Consider the following 20,262-nt stretch of genomic DNA (forward strand, 5'->3'; position numbering starts at 1 on the left):
TTGTGGGAACACACTCGTGTGTATATTAATGGACTAAGCCATAGGGTAGGTGGAGATTACTAAAGGAATTCCTTAAAGATTAATGTTGTGGACTAGTCTTATTTCAAACATTCATTAATGACCGTGACACAATATGAAATTTGCTGATGGCACAAAGTTATTAATACAGAGGAGAAGTACGACATCAGGCAGATTGGGAGGACTTTGAGGACTGGAATAATGGGATGAAATTTACTCATACAAAGTGCAGGACCATTCAGTGAAGGCTAATACTGAGAATTTAGACTCTAAGACAGGAGTTAATTAGTTTTAGACGACTGTGGAAGAGAACGACCTCTTGTATCAATTGATCACAAGGTAACTGTGAGCTGCCAATGCAGTATATTTGGTAAGCTATCTCTTGAAGATATTCATTCTCCATAAAAGGCATTACTTCCCTGAAGCTGCTGTCTACAATACTATATAAAATTCTGGTCACCTTAATTCAAGACAGGTGAAGTCAAACTGCAGCAGGTGGGAAGAGGCCAATCAGGATGACCAGGAGAACTGAGAGCCTGTTTTATGAGAGAAGACTAAATGTTGAGCTTAGCTTGTTTAGCCCAGGATTAGAGGAGATATGATTGTGATCTTTAAATAGCAGGAAAGGAAGAATGCTTTAAAGTAAAGTACAATGCTGGTACATGAAGAAAGTAGGTAAACTGGCCAACAGTAATTTTAGGTAGAAAATCTGAAGTTTCTATAGCAACCAATGAGTAAAGAATACTGGAAGGCAAAAACTGGTTAGTTTTAATATCAGGTTTGTCTTGTTTATGACAGACTGCTCACTGTTGTCATAGCAAGGAACTGGAGTCATTGGCTACCTTTGTATTAGGAATAGAAACCGTGTGCTGGTCTTTGGCTCTGAGGCAAGCTGGCTTGACCGTGTTCACAGCAGTAAACTCCCTTAACCTCCCACACAGGGCACTCGTATCCTTGCTGCCTGCCGAGAATGGTCTGGGCTGGTGCTAACTCCTGACCTGAACGAAGGGACTGTTTGGGGGAATTCGTGCTGGCCTTGGGGACCGTTCTGGCAATGTAAGCAGTACGGAAGGCTGAGCTCCAGCCCCTGGGCCTAGGCCCAATATTGTTTAATTTATGTAATTGGTTCCAGAGATTTCTTCAGCTCCCTGCTCCTTTTTAAGGGTTGAAAAAATTCCCCGTAAAATATTGTCTAGACCTCTGTACTTACATACTGACGTCACTGAGATTTTTGCCATTGTCGATCTGCTTTCTAAAATGTAAATAAATACTGTTTTATGTGGATACTTCAAAAGTTAGTAAATCTGGGCAAAAGATGTGTATTTTTAAAAAATAGAAAAAAAATCACTTAAACTTCATAAAGCAATGTGCTATTAGATCCTACTCCGGATCAGATATTCACAAATAGCTAGAAGGTATGAGGAAAATAGCAATACATATTTACTCTGTTGTTATTTTGTCTTCCTGCATGTGTTATTAACTGCTTTTGGAGACAGGACAGCAGATTAGACATGGCAGGAGAGCTAGCTTTTCTTAGAAAGAATAGAGAATGCAGTCACCGTAATCTTATACATGTCATATTGCCTAAAAAAGGATATCTTTTGTGTACATATAAAATAACCTTAAAACCTTTTTGTTTCTTAGATCTTAATGGAGAGTATTAAGTTATAGGAAAGCATTGGGAGAACGGTTCACAGGTGATGAAAGCACAATGAGTACAATCCTGTGTTTTTCCATATACCCTTTTTAATTATATAGCTGTTACAATCAGTTGACAGAAGTGGCAAAAGAGCAATCAGAAATTTTTTGCAAATGACACTAGGACAATGCAGCAACAGTTTCTTAGCAACAAACTGGAAAATATGCTAAATAATGTTTTTATCTGACTGAGATTTGTATATACTACGTTTCAAGAATTGTTCCAAAGTAGACAGATTTTTCTGTGTGGTTCTTTTAGACTAATGTACTTACAGGTTTGCCTCCACTTGGAGTTTTGTTTGTTTTTGTTTGTTTGTTTGTTTTTTGAAGAGTAGCTTTTCGTGGACACATTCTTCCTTGGGGTAAGAATAAAATAAGAAATCTTGTTTTGGAATATCTTAATCCGAAAAATGTTTTTAACATTTATTAAATAAGCAGTAACAAAGCATTCACCTGTGAATCTAGACTTTTATATTCAAACAAGCTCTTGTCCATTTCGTTTTCTTGATGCTGTACTTCCACATCAGGAACTTTATCTAGATTGTGAACTGAAAAACATATCTGAGTCATGTTTCCAGTGAAGTGAAAGTACTGTGGTCATTAATAGAAGGAGGAGATAGTGGTTTAAATATGAAGCCAGGAATTGAGGGGAGAAATGTAAGCTTAAGGCATTAGATGGAATATCAAAGCTGCATTTTTGAAGGGTTTGGTGGACTGCAGTAAAGAGCCATCTTGGTGGTGAACAGACTGAAATGAAATTTCTGCACACTCAATTTAGGTGCTGAGTCCTGGCAGAACTGTGATTATGCAGTGCATGAATTACATAGTGTACAGCTGGAGAAGGCATGTCCTTCTGTATCTTCCACACTAGGTCTTTCATATCGCAACTGATTTAGGCATTGCAACACATTCTGAGACTTGCTAAATTTTCAACTTCTCTGTGAATAATCTGATTTATAGGTTAATTCTCTGGGAACGTATAACAGGTAAAGTAAGAATCACAAGCTTTTCAGAGCAATTTTGAAAATGGAGACACCTAACTGCTGGGTAACAAAGCTCTAACTGCAAAGGTTAAAAAAAAGAAGGTGAAGAGTGGAAATGAGTCTTCATTGTAGAGTCACTGCCAAGTATGTCAAAAGATTTTTTTTTAACTTGGGATTAATTTAAAAGCATTCATCAGGGGAGGTACCTGCTTTGGACTTTTCATTAAAATCAGAAAGGCTTATAAAACAGAAGATTTCTTGTGAGTAATTCCGTTTTGCAAGAGTCCTGGTAGTGGACTAGGACACAGTGAAGGTGTCCTAGCACACCTGACCCAGAAGGGAGGGGACACTACTCAAGGCAAGGGTGTTGCAGCAGGGGAAGTGGAGCAATGTGGAGGCTGTGGCAGTGGAAGGGCAGCTCCACAGGGGCCGTGGCAGTGGAAGGGGATCCCTGTGGCAGCCGTGGCAGTGGAAGGAGATCCCTGTGAAGGCCGTGGCGGTGCAAGGGCAGCTCCACAGGGGCCGTGGCAGTGGAAGGGGATCCCTGTGGCAGCCGTGGCAGTGGAAGGGCAGCTCCACAGGGGCCGTGGCAGTGGATCCCTGCGGCAGCCATGGCAGTGGAAGGGCAGCTCCACAGGGGCCGTGGCAGTGGAAGGGGATCCCTGCGGCAGCCGTGGCAGTGGAAGGGCAGCTCCACAGGGGCCGTGGCAGTGGATCCCTGCAGCAGCCGTGGCAGTGGAAGGGCAGCTCCACAGGGGCCGTGGCAGTGGATCCCTGCAGCAGCCGTGGCAGTGGAAGGGCAGCTCCACAGGGGCCGTGGCAGTGGAAGGGGATCCCTGCGGCAGCCGTGGCAGGGGAAGGGCAGCTCCACAGGGGCCGTGGCAGTGGAAGGGGATCCCTGTGGAGGCCGTGGCAGTGGAAGGGCAGCTCCACAGGGGCCGTGGCAGTGGATCCCTGCAGCAGCCATGGCAGTGGAAGGGCAGCTCCACAGGGGCCGTGGCAGTGGAAGGGGATCCCTGTGGAGGCCGTGGCAGGGGAAGGGCAGCTCCACAGGGGCCGTGGCAGTGGAAGGGGATCCCTGTGGAGGCCGTGGCAGTGGAAGGGCAGCTCCACAGGGGCCGTGGCAGTGGATCCCTGCAGCAGCCATGGCAGTGGAAGGGCAGCTCCACAGGGGCCGTGGCAGTGGAAGGGCAGCTCCACAGGGGCTGTGGCAGTGGAAGGGGAGACCCCTCCACTGTGTGTGGCGGTGGAAGGGGAAGCAGTGGAGCGGGGCCGGCTGCGCCGGGCGAGGCCCCGGCAGTAGGACGCATCCCCCGGCGGGTGGCGGGGGTGGGGGGGTTGGGCTGTGCCGGGAGCCCGGACGGGGGTCGTACACGCGGGAGCGGATCCCCGCACAGAAGGGCCTGCGGGCAGAGGTGACGGCGCAGAGCGCCCTGGCGCGTGTCCGACCCCACGCCCGTGTGCGTCCCCGCGCGGCGCGGCACAGCAGGCAGAAGGGCGGCGGGAGGCGACGGCGGCGCGAGACGGTTAACGGCCGGGGGGGGGAGGGGGGAAGGGGGGCGTGCCCCGGCCCTCGCGAGGAGCGGCCGCGCCCGCGCCCCCAGCGCGTTCGGCTATTACCGCGCTCGGGAAGCTCTTTTGCCCCGCCGAGGCCGCTGTAGCGCCGCGTTGCCCCGGCGACCGGCTCGGCGGTGGCAGGGCGGCCCCAGTGGCGGCGGCTGGGAGGCGGCTCCGCGGGGCTGGCGTCGCGCGGGGGGCGCTGAGGCGCCGGAGCCGGGGGCCGTCCCGGCGCGGACGCCGCGGCAGTCGCTCCCTGCCGTCGTCGGCGGCGGCGGGGTGGGGGGGACAGCTGCGCTGAAGGAGTGGGCCGGGGCCGGGGCCGGGGGAGGGGAGCGACACTGCACCACGGCGGCCGTCCCTCCCCCCGGGGCGGGGAGGGCAGGGGCGGCCCCCCGGGAGGCTGCTGGGCCGGGGCGCTGCGCGGCCGGCCGGGGCTGCTCCTTCAGCCGGTGCCTTCAGTGAGGAGAGCGGGGCGAGCCTGTCGCCCGCAGCCTGCGCTGGAGGAAGGGACTCGGCTGTCTGCTGCCCCCCGCCTTGCCTTCCCCGCGGGCCCTGAAGCGGCCTGGCCCCTCGCCCCCCTCGGCGAACACGGGCAGTCCGCGACGAGAGGAAAGTTGGCTCCAAACTCTCCCTCCGCTTCCTCGCCCCGGGATAACAGCGAGCCGCTGCCTGCCCGCCCCCGGGGGGAGCGGAGCGGAGCGGCCGGAGAAAGTTTGGCGGCGGGGGGCTGTGGCGGAGGCGGGCGGCAGCGGTGCCGCAGTGTGTGCGCTGAGGCGGCGGGGCTCGGCGGCTGCCGGCGGCGGGAGGCAGGCGCTGCTCGCAGACTTGGAGGGGGTGTTGCGTGGTGTCAGTCGTTTCTCCTCCAGTGCGATGTGAGACTCGGAGAGAGCATCGGTTGCCAAAGGCTCTGGTTGTTACATGCATCCAATAATCTTCTTCTCCAAAATGGATTTTACTCAGAGCAATTTATTTGGATACATAGAAGACCTGCAGGAGCTAACTATTATAGAAAGGCCAGTACGCAGGAGCCTGAAGGTATCTACTTCAAAATTGAATGATGCTTTAAAATCCATTTGAAATTTTTGCTGCTTGTATTTATGCACTGCCAGCTGACCAGGCAGTTTATTTTTACAGCACCAGAACATTAAAGCTTGTTTTCAGTTATGCTGGAATATACAATCTTGACTTCAGTATAGCCAGGAGTTAATATTTTCAGTGTAAGGGTGTTAAGCTGGAAAAAATGGACTAACATAAGCCTTTAATTTATATGTGACGTGTTTATGCTGTGTTTTAAATGATTAATAATGAGAGTATCTGACATGAAACTGTACTTTTATTATATCCCATCTCTTCCTGGTGAAAGATTTATTTGACTGAATTTGAAATAATTGGCTAGAGATTTCAGGGGTTAAATTCAAATTACTCATGTAACTATCCTTGAACATGGGGAGGAAGGGTTTGTTTTAAGAAGACTAAAACAAAGAAATAGTATGGCATTGTAAATTCATAATCTCTATTTCACACTTGACAGACACCAGAAGAAATAGAAAGATTGACAGTTGATGAAGAACTCAATGATATTGAAAGGGCTGTTTATCTACTCAGGTATTTCCTAAAGTATTATTGTGAAACACTGCTGACCATCATGTTGACATACAGTTTTTTGTGCTCTTTCTCCTTAGTCCTTTTATTTTCTATCTTTACATAGTAGTTGTTTTATACTTTTGGCTACATTAGGTATATAGGCAAGATTAAAATAGACACTGTCATTTTGTTAAACTTGGATGGAATAGGATGCCTGTGTGGACGTACGGATATTTCTTTGCCGAGTTTCTAATATGGCCCTCAGCAATAATGAGTTGTACTTCGTCTTCTTTTTCTCTGCAATTGGTTTTGCAAGATTCCCTGAGTCAAGTTGACATTAATAAGAGCAATCATTCGGTGACTTCATAGTCACTCTAGGGCATGGGCAGTTACCACGGACTGATAGCAGAGCTGTCTGAACATATTGTATACGTTTGCGCTATCAGAAGAGAAGACTTAAAGATTAGTTTCATAGTCTTTAGGAAATACTGCAGAATACATTATTTTAATATTAATCAATGTTCTGTTTTTTCATTTTATCTTCCTCTTTAAAGTACTTGAATAGCTTAAATTTTGATGGATTCAAACACAAATCTCTTTCAACTCTGCTGCAAAAGTAATCTCTGAGAGTAGGAATGTTCTGAGGCATTTTGATTTGAATATGCGTTTTAAACAATACTTAGTAATTGGAGAACCAGCTGCAGCTCCTTCGCAGTTTGCTTATTCTGCTATTTTAAGTGCTCTTACAGCCTATGCCTGTCCTCAATTTAAAAATATATTTTTTCAATGCCTTAATTTTCTCTTTTTGGGTATGTGGTGTTACTTTTAGGTAAACATTTTTGTCCACTAGTAGTATTTTGATACTGAATTTTTTGTGTTTTTTCATGCTAATTTTTTTTCTTCATTAAGTAATGGAGTTTAAAACTTCCGCTACTGCGGATAGATACTACAGATAGTAATCAAAGTAGTCTTTTGGCTCTAGGGTAATCTAGAGAAACCAATGTCGTTGCATATCATTTTAGGTTTTTTTATCTCACAGCGATCAGCATGGTCATCTTTTTTTTTTTCTCCTTCATGTGAAGCAGCAGATCTCTTGCTCCTTTCCTGATTAAAGATAGTGTTTCCAACAATAGGTCGTTACTGCATCATTGCGTGGTTAAAGGGTAAAAGGTTTGACTTCATATTTTTTATCTTACTAATTACTTTTCAACTTGGCCTTGAACTCTTCTTGACATCCTCGTCTACTTTCTCTCTACCTGAACAGCTGTTCTGGGGGACATAATATTCACTTCCTTGTGATGAAGTTTTTATTTTGCTTCTTTGTAGTCCTCATTGCTGAAAGGTAGCTTCATCTCTGCTTGAAAAGCTTTTTGCAAGGCAATTATTTGCTGTGATTATCCAGGTATGTTTATACATTAATCCAGTGGAAGCTTTTGCTGTTCAGTAGTGCATTGCCTTGCTTGCACTGAGTGGAGTGTAAGCAAACAGAGCTGAAAAGCTGTCTGTAACACAAGTAGTATCCTTTATACAATGCGTAAAAGCATATATCATTGTCTTTTCCAGTATTTTTATGAATTAGAATACAACACACCTACTTTTTCCTGTTTGATGGTAATGTCATGGTCTTTTCATGCCTCGTTTTCTCCCACAGGAGAAAGGCATTACTTGCCTTCTTTCAACTTGTCCCTTATGTGGAACTCTCCTTGACGTTATCCCATATGACACTACCTTTTCTGAATATCCCACTATAAAATTTGCTTTAGTGAAATTGAAATGAATCGTCAATGATGGCTGTGTTCTGTTCAATTTCGAGATGGTGATGCTATACCCATATCTTTAACAAAACCTCCCCCTCCTCAACCCAAGAACAAGAATAGAAACCAAATCGCCCATCTTAAATATCTACAAATAGTGTAAAGAATTAATGTTGTGTCACACTGTCTTTTTTATTATAACTTATTTATATAGCCCTAATCTGGGACATAGAGATTTTTAATTTACTAAGGGGGATATCTTTAAAATAGTGTTGCTTGTACAGCACAATGGAGCTGAGTAATACTGAGTGAAGCCTTTGTATGATACAGCAAAACGAATATTTAGCAATTAACTTATATGAAAGTCCAAAGAGCCCTCATGTTGTAATGGCCTTCATTCTCTTTTTTTTTTTTTTTTTAAACAAAAAAAAAAGGGGGGGGACCACTTTCCTCTTGTTTTCCCTTCTTGTTTTCCTTCAAAAAGCCCTCAGCCCATCCTATCCACCCTAAAACCCTAGATTGCTGTTGTTGTATGTTGAGTAGAAACTTGTTTTTCTAGATTTCTGCTTCCAAAATCTTTACTATTGTAATCTGCAAACGGATGCTTTGGCACCCTACTTTGAGTGATAGCTATAAGCTTTTATTGTCTGAGGATTTTAATGCCTGAATTGCTTTTTTCCCCACCCCCTGTGACTGATTCTTCTTATACCATGAAGATGAGGAGGTATTAATTTCCTAGATGTTCTGTATATTTCATCAGTTCATTCTTCTTTTTGACCTCTTGTTTTACTTGCTCATTTGACATAATACTACAGTTTCTGACATATTCTTTTACTACTTGATGTCACAGTCCATAAAGTTGTTTTGCCCATCTAGCATATATTCCTATCCATCTAATGATTATCTCATGTTTCCACAATGTCTGTATCTAGCCATGATATCTTGTCATACATTTCATAAATTCCTGATCATTGTATTCTCATTATACATATATGGTGAGCACATAGTAAGGACACTGACATATTAATACTGATTGGGTCCTCACTTTCACAGGGATATGTTTTTCTTTTAATGCATTTTCTCTCATTACCTATCATATTTTGGTTTTACATCTTAAACTACTAATTGTAACTTTGATAATGCTAATGACTTTGCTTCCAGGCTCCGCTTTCTTCTGCCAGTACTGCTATTCAGCAAGCTATGTAATGAGCTGGACTGATGGATTGATCTAGCTAAAAAGTGATCATTTATAGTCAGATTAGTTTTCGGCTAAATCAGCTCCTTGATTTGGCTCACTCTGTGGATATATAAACAGTTGTGCAAGCAAAAGGAAGGGGCTCAATAGTTCTCTTGGTGGCCAGAGTCACTTTAAGATGACATAAGCACGGGTGGACTGCAGTCTTAGAGCATTGTTGCTCAGAGTAGTCAATTTTAATTAGTTCTGCAATTAGACGGAGCAAGTTCTGATTTAATAAGAACATGGTAGCAAATTGGCTGTCACTTGTTCTAATCTCAATTAACCTTGATTCTGGTTGAGGAATTGGGCTCCCTTAGACCAGATTGTCAGGGATGTTTATGAATGTCCTGCTTAAATCGAATGGATTTAGGTGCCTAAAAGAGAAAGAGATATCTGAGTATCTAGGATCTAAGTTTTAGAGCTTAAGCCCAAGTGCTTGATGAATTCTGGACAGTTAACTGGAATGACTGGAGAGTTGTGTTCTGCATGTGTTTTGGATGTTGCTGCCCCGTGGCAGAAACAGGAGAGCCAGAATAACTATGGGCATCTCATCCATGTTGGTGTCAATTCTGATGACTTAGCTGAAAACCATTTCATCAACAGATTAGGGCAAGCTGCCAGACTTTGCACTGAAGCAGCTGAATTCTTTGCATTCCACTGGCTCTTCTGGGAAGTGTGACCTCTGGCAAGAGAGAGGCAATAAGCAGCTCAAGGACAACAATTTTTATTCTTGCTATGAACTTTTGCCAGTGGTCTTAGTTGCCATGTTTGCTGGTGTCTGGTTGATGTTGTTACTCTTTTCTATCTTACTGTCCCTTTTTGTGGCATAAAGACAATAGCAAAATACGCACTCTTTGCCTGGTGTGAATCTGGCTTGCATATAGGGATGTTTACTGTATAGTGCGCATTTGTTTTCTGGAGACTTTTCTGATAGGTTTCCCCAGTGGCTTTATGTTGTTGAGCATGTTGTATTATTTTGTATTCAGCTACTTCTGTTTGTTTGTGCTTGCTTAGTTCCAAAGCTTCCAGGCCTTGACATTTCTGTCATATTCAAAATAACAGAGTAATAATGAGTTATTAAGGCAGAAGACTGAATTTTTCACCCTTTTGGGAGCGTACTGTACTTTGTATTTGGAATGATCCTATCTTTCAGTGTACAAAACACAAAACCCCTCCAAAGCATTTAGCATAGTTTTGAAGACACAATTGATATTTTAGACAAATTGGAAAGAATTCAGTGTCTGGGAACTTAGCATGTTTGCATAAAGATGATTTTGTTGTAGTTGATCAAAAATGGCTCAATAAGATACAATATTCTCAAATTCTAATAATCTTTTTATACATAATATATAAACTATAAGTGTCAAAACCACTAACAAGATGTTGTGGTTTTTTTCTTTAGTCTTCATGGCATTAATTTTTAAGATTTTTTTTCTTCTCTGTAAGTGCCAGCAACTCACCTTTAATTTTAAATTAAGGCTTTCATTTAAGTGTAACTTCAGGAGCTGATTTTCTAATATAAACATCATATATCAAGATTATTTTAAATAATCATGAGAATTGGCCACACCACTAATATTATAATATTAGGTTCAGAATTATGGTCCTGATGCCTACAGAGGATACTGTAAGACCCAACTGTCACGTTTGGAAAAGAATTCCTCTCACTATACCTGAAAGCTCTAAATACTAACATTAAATATATTTCTTGTAGTCTTTATTTTCCTGGACGTACTTGTGACTATAACTTACTAGTATTCCTTTTTTTTTTTTTTTTGTAAATTGCAATTTAAGTTATATAAAAATTGAACTCTTCATTTAGTTGGACAGATAAGTTAGTTGCTTGACCTTGCTTCTGTTATGCAGGTAAACTCACAAGAAAGTCATCTTTTTGTTTCCTTAAAGTGAAAGTTTTACCTATAATCTTTTTAAATGATGTTAAGTCACATATTTTTATTAAAATCTAGGTTTGTGAAAATATGTCTGTTGATCATATTTGCTGACTTATAACTACACCTGAAGAACCAACTGTAAATATTATACACAGAAGAGATTAAGATAGTGCTCTAGGAAGCCTCAAAAAATGAAGAGAGAGAAGAATATCTCTTTAAGTTTTCCCACTTCTCGCAGGCCACAATTTCATCAGTATATTAAGATGGGAGTGCCAGTCCTTTCCCCAGCTGCTCAGTCTAGGCTCTGTGATACATTCTCCCTTATGCCTGCACAAGCAGATTGAGTACTTATCTGAGCCAAATTTGAACCATGAAAATAACGGTTAGTTTTAAACCAGATCGGTTCTGTACTTTGGTACCTCACGCAGCTGAAGAAACACTTGTGCCAGCATAAGAGAAGTGGGCAGTGGCACGGGAGCAGGAATGGCTGTAATGGCTTCTTTGAGTCTTAGCGCTGCATTTGGCTGGCTTATGGTACTAATGGAGCTAATGTCTCATGTTATGGTTTCACAGTCAGGTTAAAATGATTGAAGCTCTCACTGTATCAGAAAGAGTAGTTCCTCTCTCCCATACCTCACTATATGTTTCTGCTACTTTTTGCATGCCGGCATTAGTAGAATTGCAGCCCTGCAGTCTCAGCCAGATCAGGGAATTGATTTGACCTGTAACTAATTTTAAGTTTTTCAGGTACATCACTTGAAATGTGCAGCTGCATGACTGCTCATGCTAGTATAACGGGGATGCATGAGGGGAGAGGAAGTCACAGCTGGAGGTGGTGGTAGACCACCTTCTTATCAATAACAGAATAGTTTTAGGTCAGGCTAGACGGACCTTGCATCTGTACTTTGAGTCTTTGAAATGAAACGTGGATTGAAACGACTGGAGAGTATAAGGTATCCACTGTAGTGTGCTTGAGCCCTTTGACATTAAGTGAATTTCTTGAAGTGTCCATGAGTGCTGTGATATTTCAGATCAACGGTAGCTCTTCCTTATGCGTTTTCAAATTTTCCTCTGGAAATGTTAATTAGATTTATGTTTCAGATCATCTGCTTGTGTGATATAATAAAAGAGAAACTAGGTAGCTGTATGGATGCCCTTTGCAATAGTAAACACAGTTGAATGAACTGTGGGTTTTTTTAGTCTAAAACCTGTGCAATCAACCTGGGAAAACCTTATCATGCTCTCTTAAAAGAAGATCTTAATGAGACTCTCCAGCTAATTATTTACAATATTTCCTTGTTCCTGCATGACAGATCCCATACAGGGATAGCATGCTGCCCAGCAGGAGGGTGAGTTTGTTTTATTTTTGTTTAGATGAGCATTGGCATTTAATAAATGACTTTAACAGTTGCGCAGTTCATTTTGAGATGACACATAATTAATGTGCAAGTATATGACTCTAATAATTCTCCTTTATATTACCTTCATTACAAAGCTCCCACTGTTTATAACAACATTTTGTACTTGTAAGAAGCTTTTATCCTCATGATGCTCAATATTACTAATTTGTGTTTGTATCCTTTGCCTGATTTGGCAAGGGGTAATGTACTAGTACTGTGCTAGTTCAGGTCAGGAAGTGCAGATATATCCAATGGAAACTGTAAGACGATATAGTTGGGAAAAACGTAATGTTTTGTGTTAGAATAAATCTAAGGTACAGACTCCTCTAAGAGAAGGTCAAGCTGCCCATTTAGGGCAAATCTTGAGAATACTTTCGCAGGGACACTTGTCCCATAACATAGTGACTGTAATATGCTAATGGTCCCATAACATAGTGACTGTAATATGCTAATACCTGAAAGGAGCTTCTATTGCAAATTTCTCCTAGTGTTTTGAGGACAATCATTATGGCCAGTTTAAGGCATGGGGAGTCCTTCTCACATCATAGTATGATGCTTCCATGGTCCTGCTCTGACTCTGGCTACTTCACAGAGACCAAGAGAAGCAGGAGCAGTTAATAGTGTGCCAGCTACTCTTCCCTTAAAAGCAGTACTAGACATCCAGTTTTGAGAGTATCAAGGTAGTAGCATGCATTGTTACCTATCCCAAAAATCAAGTGCTTGCATTTGTATGAGTACTTTTATGAGACTCTTCAGAACAATGGTTCTTCATGCAGTTGCATGCCTCACAAAGATTTCAGTTTAGAGATCTCTGAGATGCTCCTCTGGATCTGCAGAAAGTGAGGCGGAAAACACTCCATGAGATACCGGTTCACGTTTCCACACTTTGTTATTGTTGTGTGAGGGGAAGTTGTTTTTTTGTGGTGAAATTCTAATTAAGGATTTCGGGAACAAGGACTAGACTTGGGTCTATGCCTGTACCTTGATTGATATGCTTGTAGAGCTGTTTTATTTAGCCTGTTTTTAAAGTTAGCTTTAGCAATACTAATGCATTTTCTTTTTCCCCCTTATTCCACCAGCTGATAGTCTAAAGGACAACACTGTGGTCAAGTTTTTCTAGCTCTTTGTCAAGTCTCAGAGCTTGAAGCTTCATGTCACAGAAATAAACCAGGTTTATTTCATTACTTAAGCAGGAATCTTAGTTCTAGTACTTTGGGAAGGGCCATCTTATTCTTTCAGAGGCAGCTTTTGTATGAGAAAAGTTCGGGTCTTGAAGACAGACTGAAAAGGAAATTGGGAGCAATTTTTTATAAGCACCCACATTTCTACAGTGAGGACTTGTGTTGACATAGTCTGACAAAAACCGTATTATGGCTAAAGAATCAACTGTTAAATTACACACTATTATAGGACTCTGTGCCTGAAAAAGACGGTAGTTTTAGATTCCAAAGTGACTAGCTCCAGGTTCCAAAGCTGATGCTATAAATGGTATCTCTAGCCAAAGATGGAGTTATTCCCTCAGAGAAGCTCTTTTAAAGATACCCTAATGATTCAAAAGTAGCAAGAATCTTTTCATTTGAATATGATAGTAATAGAAGTGCTGCATAAATGTTCTCCAAACTCATGCTTTGACAGTTAATATGTCACTGGCATTCTACATCTCGATTTCCCTCTCCGTATATAATTATATTGCTAAGTAAGCCTTTGAATAGACCTTTCCAGTCTGAACAATAACAGCGTCTCCCCATATAGCTTGGGATACTATATACTTCCCTGTACACTGAGAAATCTTTGAAGATCAGAGTCCTCTAAATCTGATGCCTGAGTCTATTAAAACTAATTTTGCATGGCTATCACATTCGCTACAGTTTTTTAAGTTTCTCCTCTCTCCATGAATAACCTTGCTGATCTGATGGAAACACTTTTTAAAAACATAAAATCTTTCCCACTGAATGTTTATTCCCTATAGTCTGTCAGATGAACACCACTGTCTAAGGGAGAAAAATGGCTTTCTGCTTTATGAGTCATAATAAAACAAAATGAGAAGAGAGACAAAGAACCAGCTGGAAACTTTTGCTAGATCTCGTAGATACGTCTGTCTGAGGCATGCCTTATTACCTCCAGCTGATATTTTTATACAAGCAAGAAAATGTACCAAATATTTCACATGCATGTTAATATTTGACTGGACTCTTGATGATGCAGATATTTTTATTTAAATTGTGCTTACTTGGCTTCTGTTGCATTCCAATCGCTGTTTCTGCATATTTCTGCTTCCGAAGTGTTAACCTAAGAGGGATTAATGTTAAGGAAAAAAACATCAGACTGCCCTCTGTGTCTTCATAGTGGTTGTGTCAGGAGCGGTTTTCTTTATTCCATGTTGTTGGGTGGCTGTGGGTTCTGAGAATGGGAAGACCTCTTGTGCAAATGAGCTTAGTCATTCCTCATCAGTCATATCAAGTCACAGCAGTACTAAGTGGAATTGCTGTATTCTCTCAAACTTGTTAACTATAATTGAAAAGACCTTGGCCATCTATCTCTTAAGTATTATTGGATTTTAGATGCCTGTCCCATGCCTAACAAACCCTATGGCTAGACAATATTCCTTAGTCATTGAGTAATTCCAAAATTGCTCTCTCTGTATTTACAGAAATGTGCGACACTGTGATTTTTAGTTGTGATGTTCCCATATAGTTCTAGCCATATTGCTCTTCTATGGGTTTTAAATTTACTATAGCATGAGAATGTCAGGTTCAGGCTGAGTGTAAGCAAGGATAGATTAGCTGACATGAATGAAATTGTATAATTGTTAAAGTATGTATGGATCCAGGCTGAAGGCAGTAACTAGGATTCTTGCTATTATTGACTTTGTTTAACTTTTAAAGTAGTTACTAAGGTATTAGTAGGTCTTCAGACTTTTTCTTAAATTTACATTTTCTGTAAGTTATATAAATTAAGGTTCCCAGCACCCAGAATTAAAGTTATTTAAGTTATTCATCTATTCTTCTTGTTCTTGTCCAATTTTCAATAATCACCCAGTTTAGGAAAATTCTTCTGGCTTTGCAAATAGATCAATAAAGACGTTTACTCCATAGATTTTCAGAGTTAAATTTTCCACTTGTTAAATCTTCCACTTTATTGTGAATAAAATACCTTTTCTTTTTTTCTTTCCCAGTGGGTCTTAAATCAGAAGGATATGATTTGTTTTGATTTTTTTTTAATAGTGATGTGCTGTAACGTGGCATAAAATTACCTCAGAGTTTTTTTCTGTGGCAGTCCTGGGGTATGGGGAAAGATATATGCATAAATCTTGGAGACTTTTGGTTTGTTGCTCATGAGAATAGCTTCATATACAAATTGATAATTATGCCTTGAACAAAAAGAGTATGAGTCCATATTTCTGTAAGTAAAAACAGTGGTTTAGTTTTGGTAGATATCAACTAATTTTTTTTTTTTTTTTTACTGTTAACCATTTGTTAGCAATGAAGAACAACAGTAAGCAGTAGAGCCATCACAGTTCTAATGTTAAGATTAAATAATATTTGTTCAAAGTTGCCTGTATAACTCCACCTTGACTCACCTTACCGGCTGGAGAGCAGGAAAGTTGGATTCAAGCTGAGTCCAAGCAGTGATAGCTCGACTGATATGAATGGAGTCGCACAGGAGGAGAAGCCTTGTTGCACTCAATTACACCTAAAAATTTTACTCACAAAAAATTTTTACTTTTATGTCTGCAAAATGGGATGATTTACTCTTTACCTGTACTATATAGGAAGTGCAGCTGACCAGCCTGTGGTTTGAGTTTCCAAGGTAATGTGTGCTCTCTGGTTTCTACTGAAATTGCCTGCCAGCTTCTTTGACTCAATTTACTTTTATATCCAATGGATATGAAACTATTCAAACTTTGGAGATGTTGCTTATCTTAATATATTAGGATTTCTAAATTATATTGAGATGAGAGTCAGTTTAAAATGCTTTAAAAATGCTGTGTTTTCTTTATGAATATGAATTGATTGTATTGTCTCTGGCAGAATAAGCACGTGTAAAAGAGGAAAGTGAAAGGCTTCTGCTTTAATAAACATGTTTACATGGTTACATTGCTTATATTGCTGTGCAGGCATGGAGATGAAAATGCTGGCTTTAAAGGGAGAAGCAGAAAAGATGCCATTTTCACTGCTGATATTGTAGCTGAGCTTTTTGAGGAGGAGGATTTATGTCCATATTAAATAGGAAAACATGAGTCACTGCCTCATTGCTGCTTGTACCAAAATTCTTATGTTATAAACAGTTAATCTCCTTTATGTAATTTAATTAAAAAGATCAGGATTGGGGTACCTATTATTCTGCCTTTTTGGGGAGCTAGAAGTTATTTAGGATAACTAAATCAATGGATAAAGAATGATAACTACTTGAAACTAAGCTATTTCTTTAGTACATGGTTTAACATAAGAATATATCTATTACCTCTAATCTCTTTCTCAGTATAAGGCCAACTGTAGGTGCATCTTGAGGCTTACTTTTAACTTGTGAATCTTGTATGCTTGTTATATTATACATTAAAAAAAACACTTGCACCATAAGTTTGTACTAAATGATTAGGTGCATACTGGTATGGAAAAATCAACTCTTTAAGGGCAGATAAATCTGCTTGCACTTTGATCGCTATTTGAAACTGATGCGTCAGAGTAGTTAGGTCAAGAGAATTAACATCAATATCTTTCAGTCTTATTTATTTATTGCTAATTCTTAGGACATTACTTAAAGTATTTACTTTTCCAGTGCCTCATCTGACTTACTGATTTAATGAAGAGGAGGATTTTTCTCATTAGGATTCACTTTACATGCTTTTAGTGAAGTAAAGAAGGACTAAGTAATTTTTTCATTCTATTGCTTCCAACTTTTGAGTCCAGTGTTTAGAAAACTGATTTTTTTTTTTCCCCAAATGCTATTCTTCCCCTTGCAGCTGTATAAGTCATATTTTTACTTTTGCTGTCATGCTGTCTTCCCTGCGACTGAGAGTTTTCCTTAAGCTCAAGACTATAAACTGGTTGAGATGGTTTATGAGACACGTGTAAAGACACTGTGGTCCCTCTGATATACATATAGAACTTCAGAGTTCTGGATACCCTGAAATAACATTGGAATTCTAAGCAGCATGCCCTATTTTTTTTAAGGTAAATTTTACCTATGTATATACACTTACAAAGATACCATGTCAGGTCCCTTGTAAAAGTGCTTTTCATGAAAGTAAGGCATTGCTTTAACACTCCATAGTGAGTTTAGACTAACAATTTACTGACCTAAACCTTTTAGTGGTCAGTAATTGTCTGATATATTTTTAGTTATCTGTGAGGTGCTTCCTCACTTGTAAAAAGCACCAGCGCAACAAAAGGGGAAAAAAAAGCGGTCTGGAAATGGTGTTGTATCTGTACTTGCTGTAATTTTTCTGTTTCCTTTATGTCCATAGAAGGAGGTTGATACTAACAATAAACAGATAAGCCAGATATTCAGGTAGTTTAAATTGGTGTGCTGTGAAGGATTATGCAATTGAGCATATTTAAACTACGTTTAAAGGAAAGAGATATTCTTTTCTTCTAAAGACGGTTCTGAACTAATTTTAGTAAATGTGGGTGGAATTACTGGTAAATGCTTTATTTATTCTTTCCATTGCAGAATGTCAAACTCCTTTTGGGATAATTGTACTGGTAGCAATAGTTTAAAATGTGAGTATATGAGGAAAAAATAGTCTTAACAAAAGACCATTTAAGATCATGGTAGTGGTTCTGAAGGTAGAGAACATTATTAAGACTAAGGCCGGTGATTATAGTTACCTAAACCTCATTGGGTAGGTGGGAGGATCGTGGCATTGTGTTTGTAACCATTTTAACGGCAGTCTAAACACGGATGAATTATTGTATATATAATATTATATGAATTTTTATTTACAGTTTGAAATTATTCCACCAGAGAGCTGGAAATTGGAAAGATTTGTGTCATCACTTAAATTAATTTATATTCATTGTATTATCTCATTTTATTATCTGTCTCTTCCAAACACTATGCTGTCAATTGAAGGATTTCCATATATTTCTATGAGTCTGGCTTTCTTCATCTGAATTAACCAGCTGAATTTCATCCTGCTTTCCAAACTGAATATGAATGCAATAAAGCACTTCTTTTTTGTTTGACTGAACGTGAATCAGCAAGAGTTTGAAATGGGAGTAATTTTTAACTATTCACATGTTTCTGTGGGAAAGCTGCGCTTGATCTGTGATTGCTTCTGATGGGTAAGGAAACAAAACTACAGTGGTAGTTATGTCAGTTTGGCATAATATTGTTGATACATGTAACTGCTTCAATCTGAATTAGATGTCTGATACTATTTGGAAGTTTTTAAATAAGGAACAGATATGGAGCAAGCAAGGCTTACCACTTCCAAGCTGTTTAGAAGCTAATTTATGAGAGGGGCAAGTTCATGGCTTGTTTGTTTTTTAATGAACTTTTTTCTTTTGGGTGACCAGGATCTTTCAGCATAACAACAATAATTTGGTAGAAACTTAGTATTATGAGTTTGAAGTCATTCTGAGGTCACAGTCAGATATCCTTGCTTGGGAAAAAATAACTGCCTCAACAGGTAACGCTTGAAAAGAGCTTCTGAAAGTTCAGCTATGTTTTTCAATGCTCACAATTTTACTTGCATAATTTGCAAATTGAAATAGGAGCTTAGTTTATATTATTATATATGTCTCTGTTATACTATTATCTACCATATATCTATGTTATGCAGATAGATATATATGAGATACATATGTAGTACTACTTTTCTCTTGAATATGGGGAAAAAATGCTGTGTGAACATAGCTTCAAATCCTTGAGTGTAGTCTGTCCTTACCCTTTTTTGTTATCTGTTCCTTGTGGCTTTTCATTCATTCGCTGACTTAAGCCTCTGCGTCCTTCCATTCTATTCTTAGTATTTGTTATAATGTCTGTAATGGACACGCCTCTAATGTGTCTACTCCTTATTTTTCCATTTTCTTTGATCCCCTGTTCTGTGTGATTTTGAAAATGGATGGTCAACTGGTATACCAACTATATTTATATATTATTTGTCTATGTTACGGCGGTTGATGCAGCAACTTAGAGCTTGTCATTCTGGACCTGAAAAAAATGTGTATTCTGCAAAGTGGGTGTTTTTTTTTTTTTTTTTTTTTGAAAAGATAGCTTAAAACTTTAGTATTTTAAGTCTTAGAGGTTTATGGTAATTTCAGGCTTTTGCCATAGTCCTTACCTTAAAACAAACTCTTGCTTAAATAGGAATGGCTTTTTAGTGAAGTAATGCAGATATAGACGAGCAGACCAATAACAATTGTTTTCCTAAGCTGTGATGTATTTCTCTTACACCTATGCAGAGGACTTCCTAGTGATAGGCTGATGGAATTAGGGTAGCATACTCAGATTCTAAATAAGTGATTGAAGAGATTCTTAGGAATGGAAGATGTGAAGGAAGGTGATACCTTCTGTTAGACAGGTTTTTAGGCCTAAAAGCCATTCCTCTAAAGGAGAGGTTGAAACGTACAGATGCTGCTTTCAGGCTCAAGAACCTCTAAGATTCTCATCAACTTCCAGAAATGTTAGATCAGGGTTACAGAGAAAATTGTGAATTGCGGAATTGAGACAGCATGGAATATATCATGGTCAGAAAGAATGAGAATACATGATAAAAAGTCACACAGATAAGTAATGATGTGGAAGCTTTTGGGTCTGTTAGGTATAATGCCTCACATTTATAAGACCCATATGTTGAAAAAGACTCTAATTAGATGTTAGTACTTCTTAGGCCATTTAAGGCATTTGTTTCTTTCATGCATGACAAATAGTTATTGCAGTTGATGAAATATGTTGATGCAACAGATAAAGCTGGATAATGAAGAGATCCCGTGTCTAAATTAAGCTGTAAGATAAATTTGGATAAGCAGGAGTAATTTACCTTTCTAGCATTTGGCTAGCACCTATGGGGTTTTTTTTCTTGCATATCTAAAAAAATTATAAAGTCTAATGCATGCTGTGTAATGTCAGCTCTTGTTGAAAGTGAAAATTGTAAATTTTAAATCAGTGAATGATGACTGGGCAGAGGGG

At 40.0% G+C, this 20,262-nt stretch overlaps 1 protein-coding gene across 9 annotated transcripts in view; it reads left to right on the forward strand.

The window, feature by feature from the left end:
* The first annotated feature begins 4,074 nt into the window (after positions 1 to 4,074).
* PPP4R4 (protein phosphatase 4 regulatory subunit 4) overlaps positions 4,075 to 20,262 on the forward strand; it is a 70,211-nt gene continuing 54,023 nt past the window's right edge. For 6 of the 9 annotated variants that reach the window (XM_068946914.1, XM_068946920.1, XM_068946916.1 and 3 more), the window contains exons 1-2: positions 4,664 to 5,294; positions 5,791 to 5,864. In XM_068946914.1, the coding sequence (XP_068803015.1) occupies positions 5,178 to 5,294; positions 5,791 to 5,864 (191 nt within the window). In that variant the 5' untranslated portion in view covers positions 4,664 to 5,177. Of the gene's footprint in view, positions 4,115 to 4,657; positions 5,295 to 5,790; positions 5,865 to 7,169; positions 7,246 to 20,262 lie in introns of those variants that run through there. The other 3 variants (XM_068946921.1, XM_068946915.1, XM_068946922.1) reach the window with 3 other exon arrangements.

This window comes from Struthio camelus, chromosome 5, assembly GCF_040807025.1.
Source record: "Struthio camelus isolate bStrCam1 chromosome 5, bStrCam1.hap1, whole genome shotgun sequence".
Taxonomy (NCBI): Eukaryota; Metazoa; Chordata; class Aves; order Struthioniformes; family Struthionidae; genus Struthio; species Struthio camelus.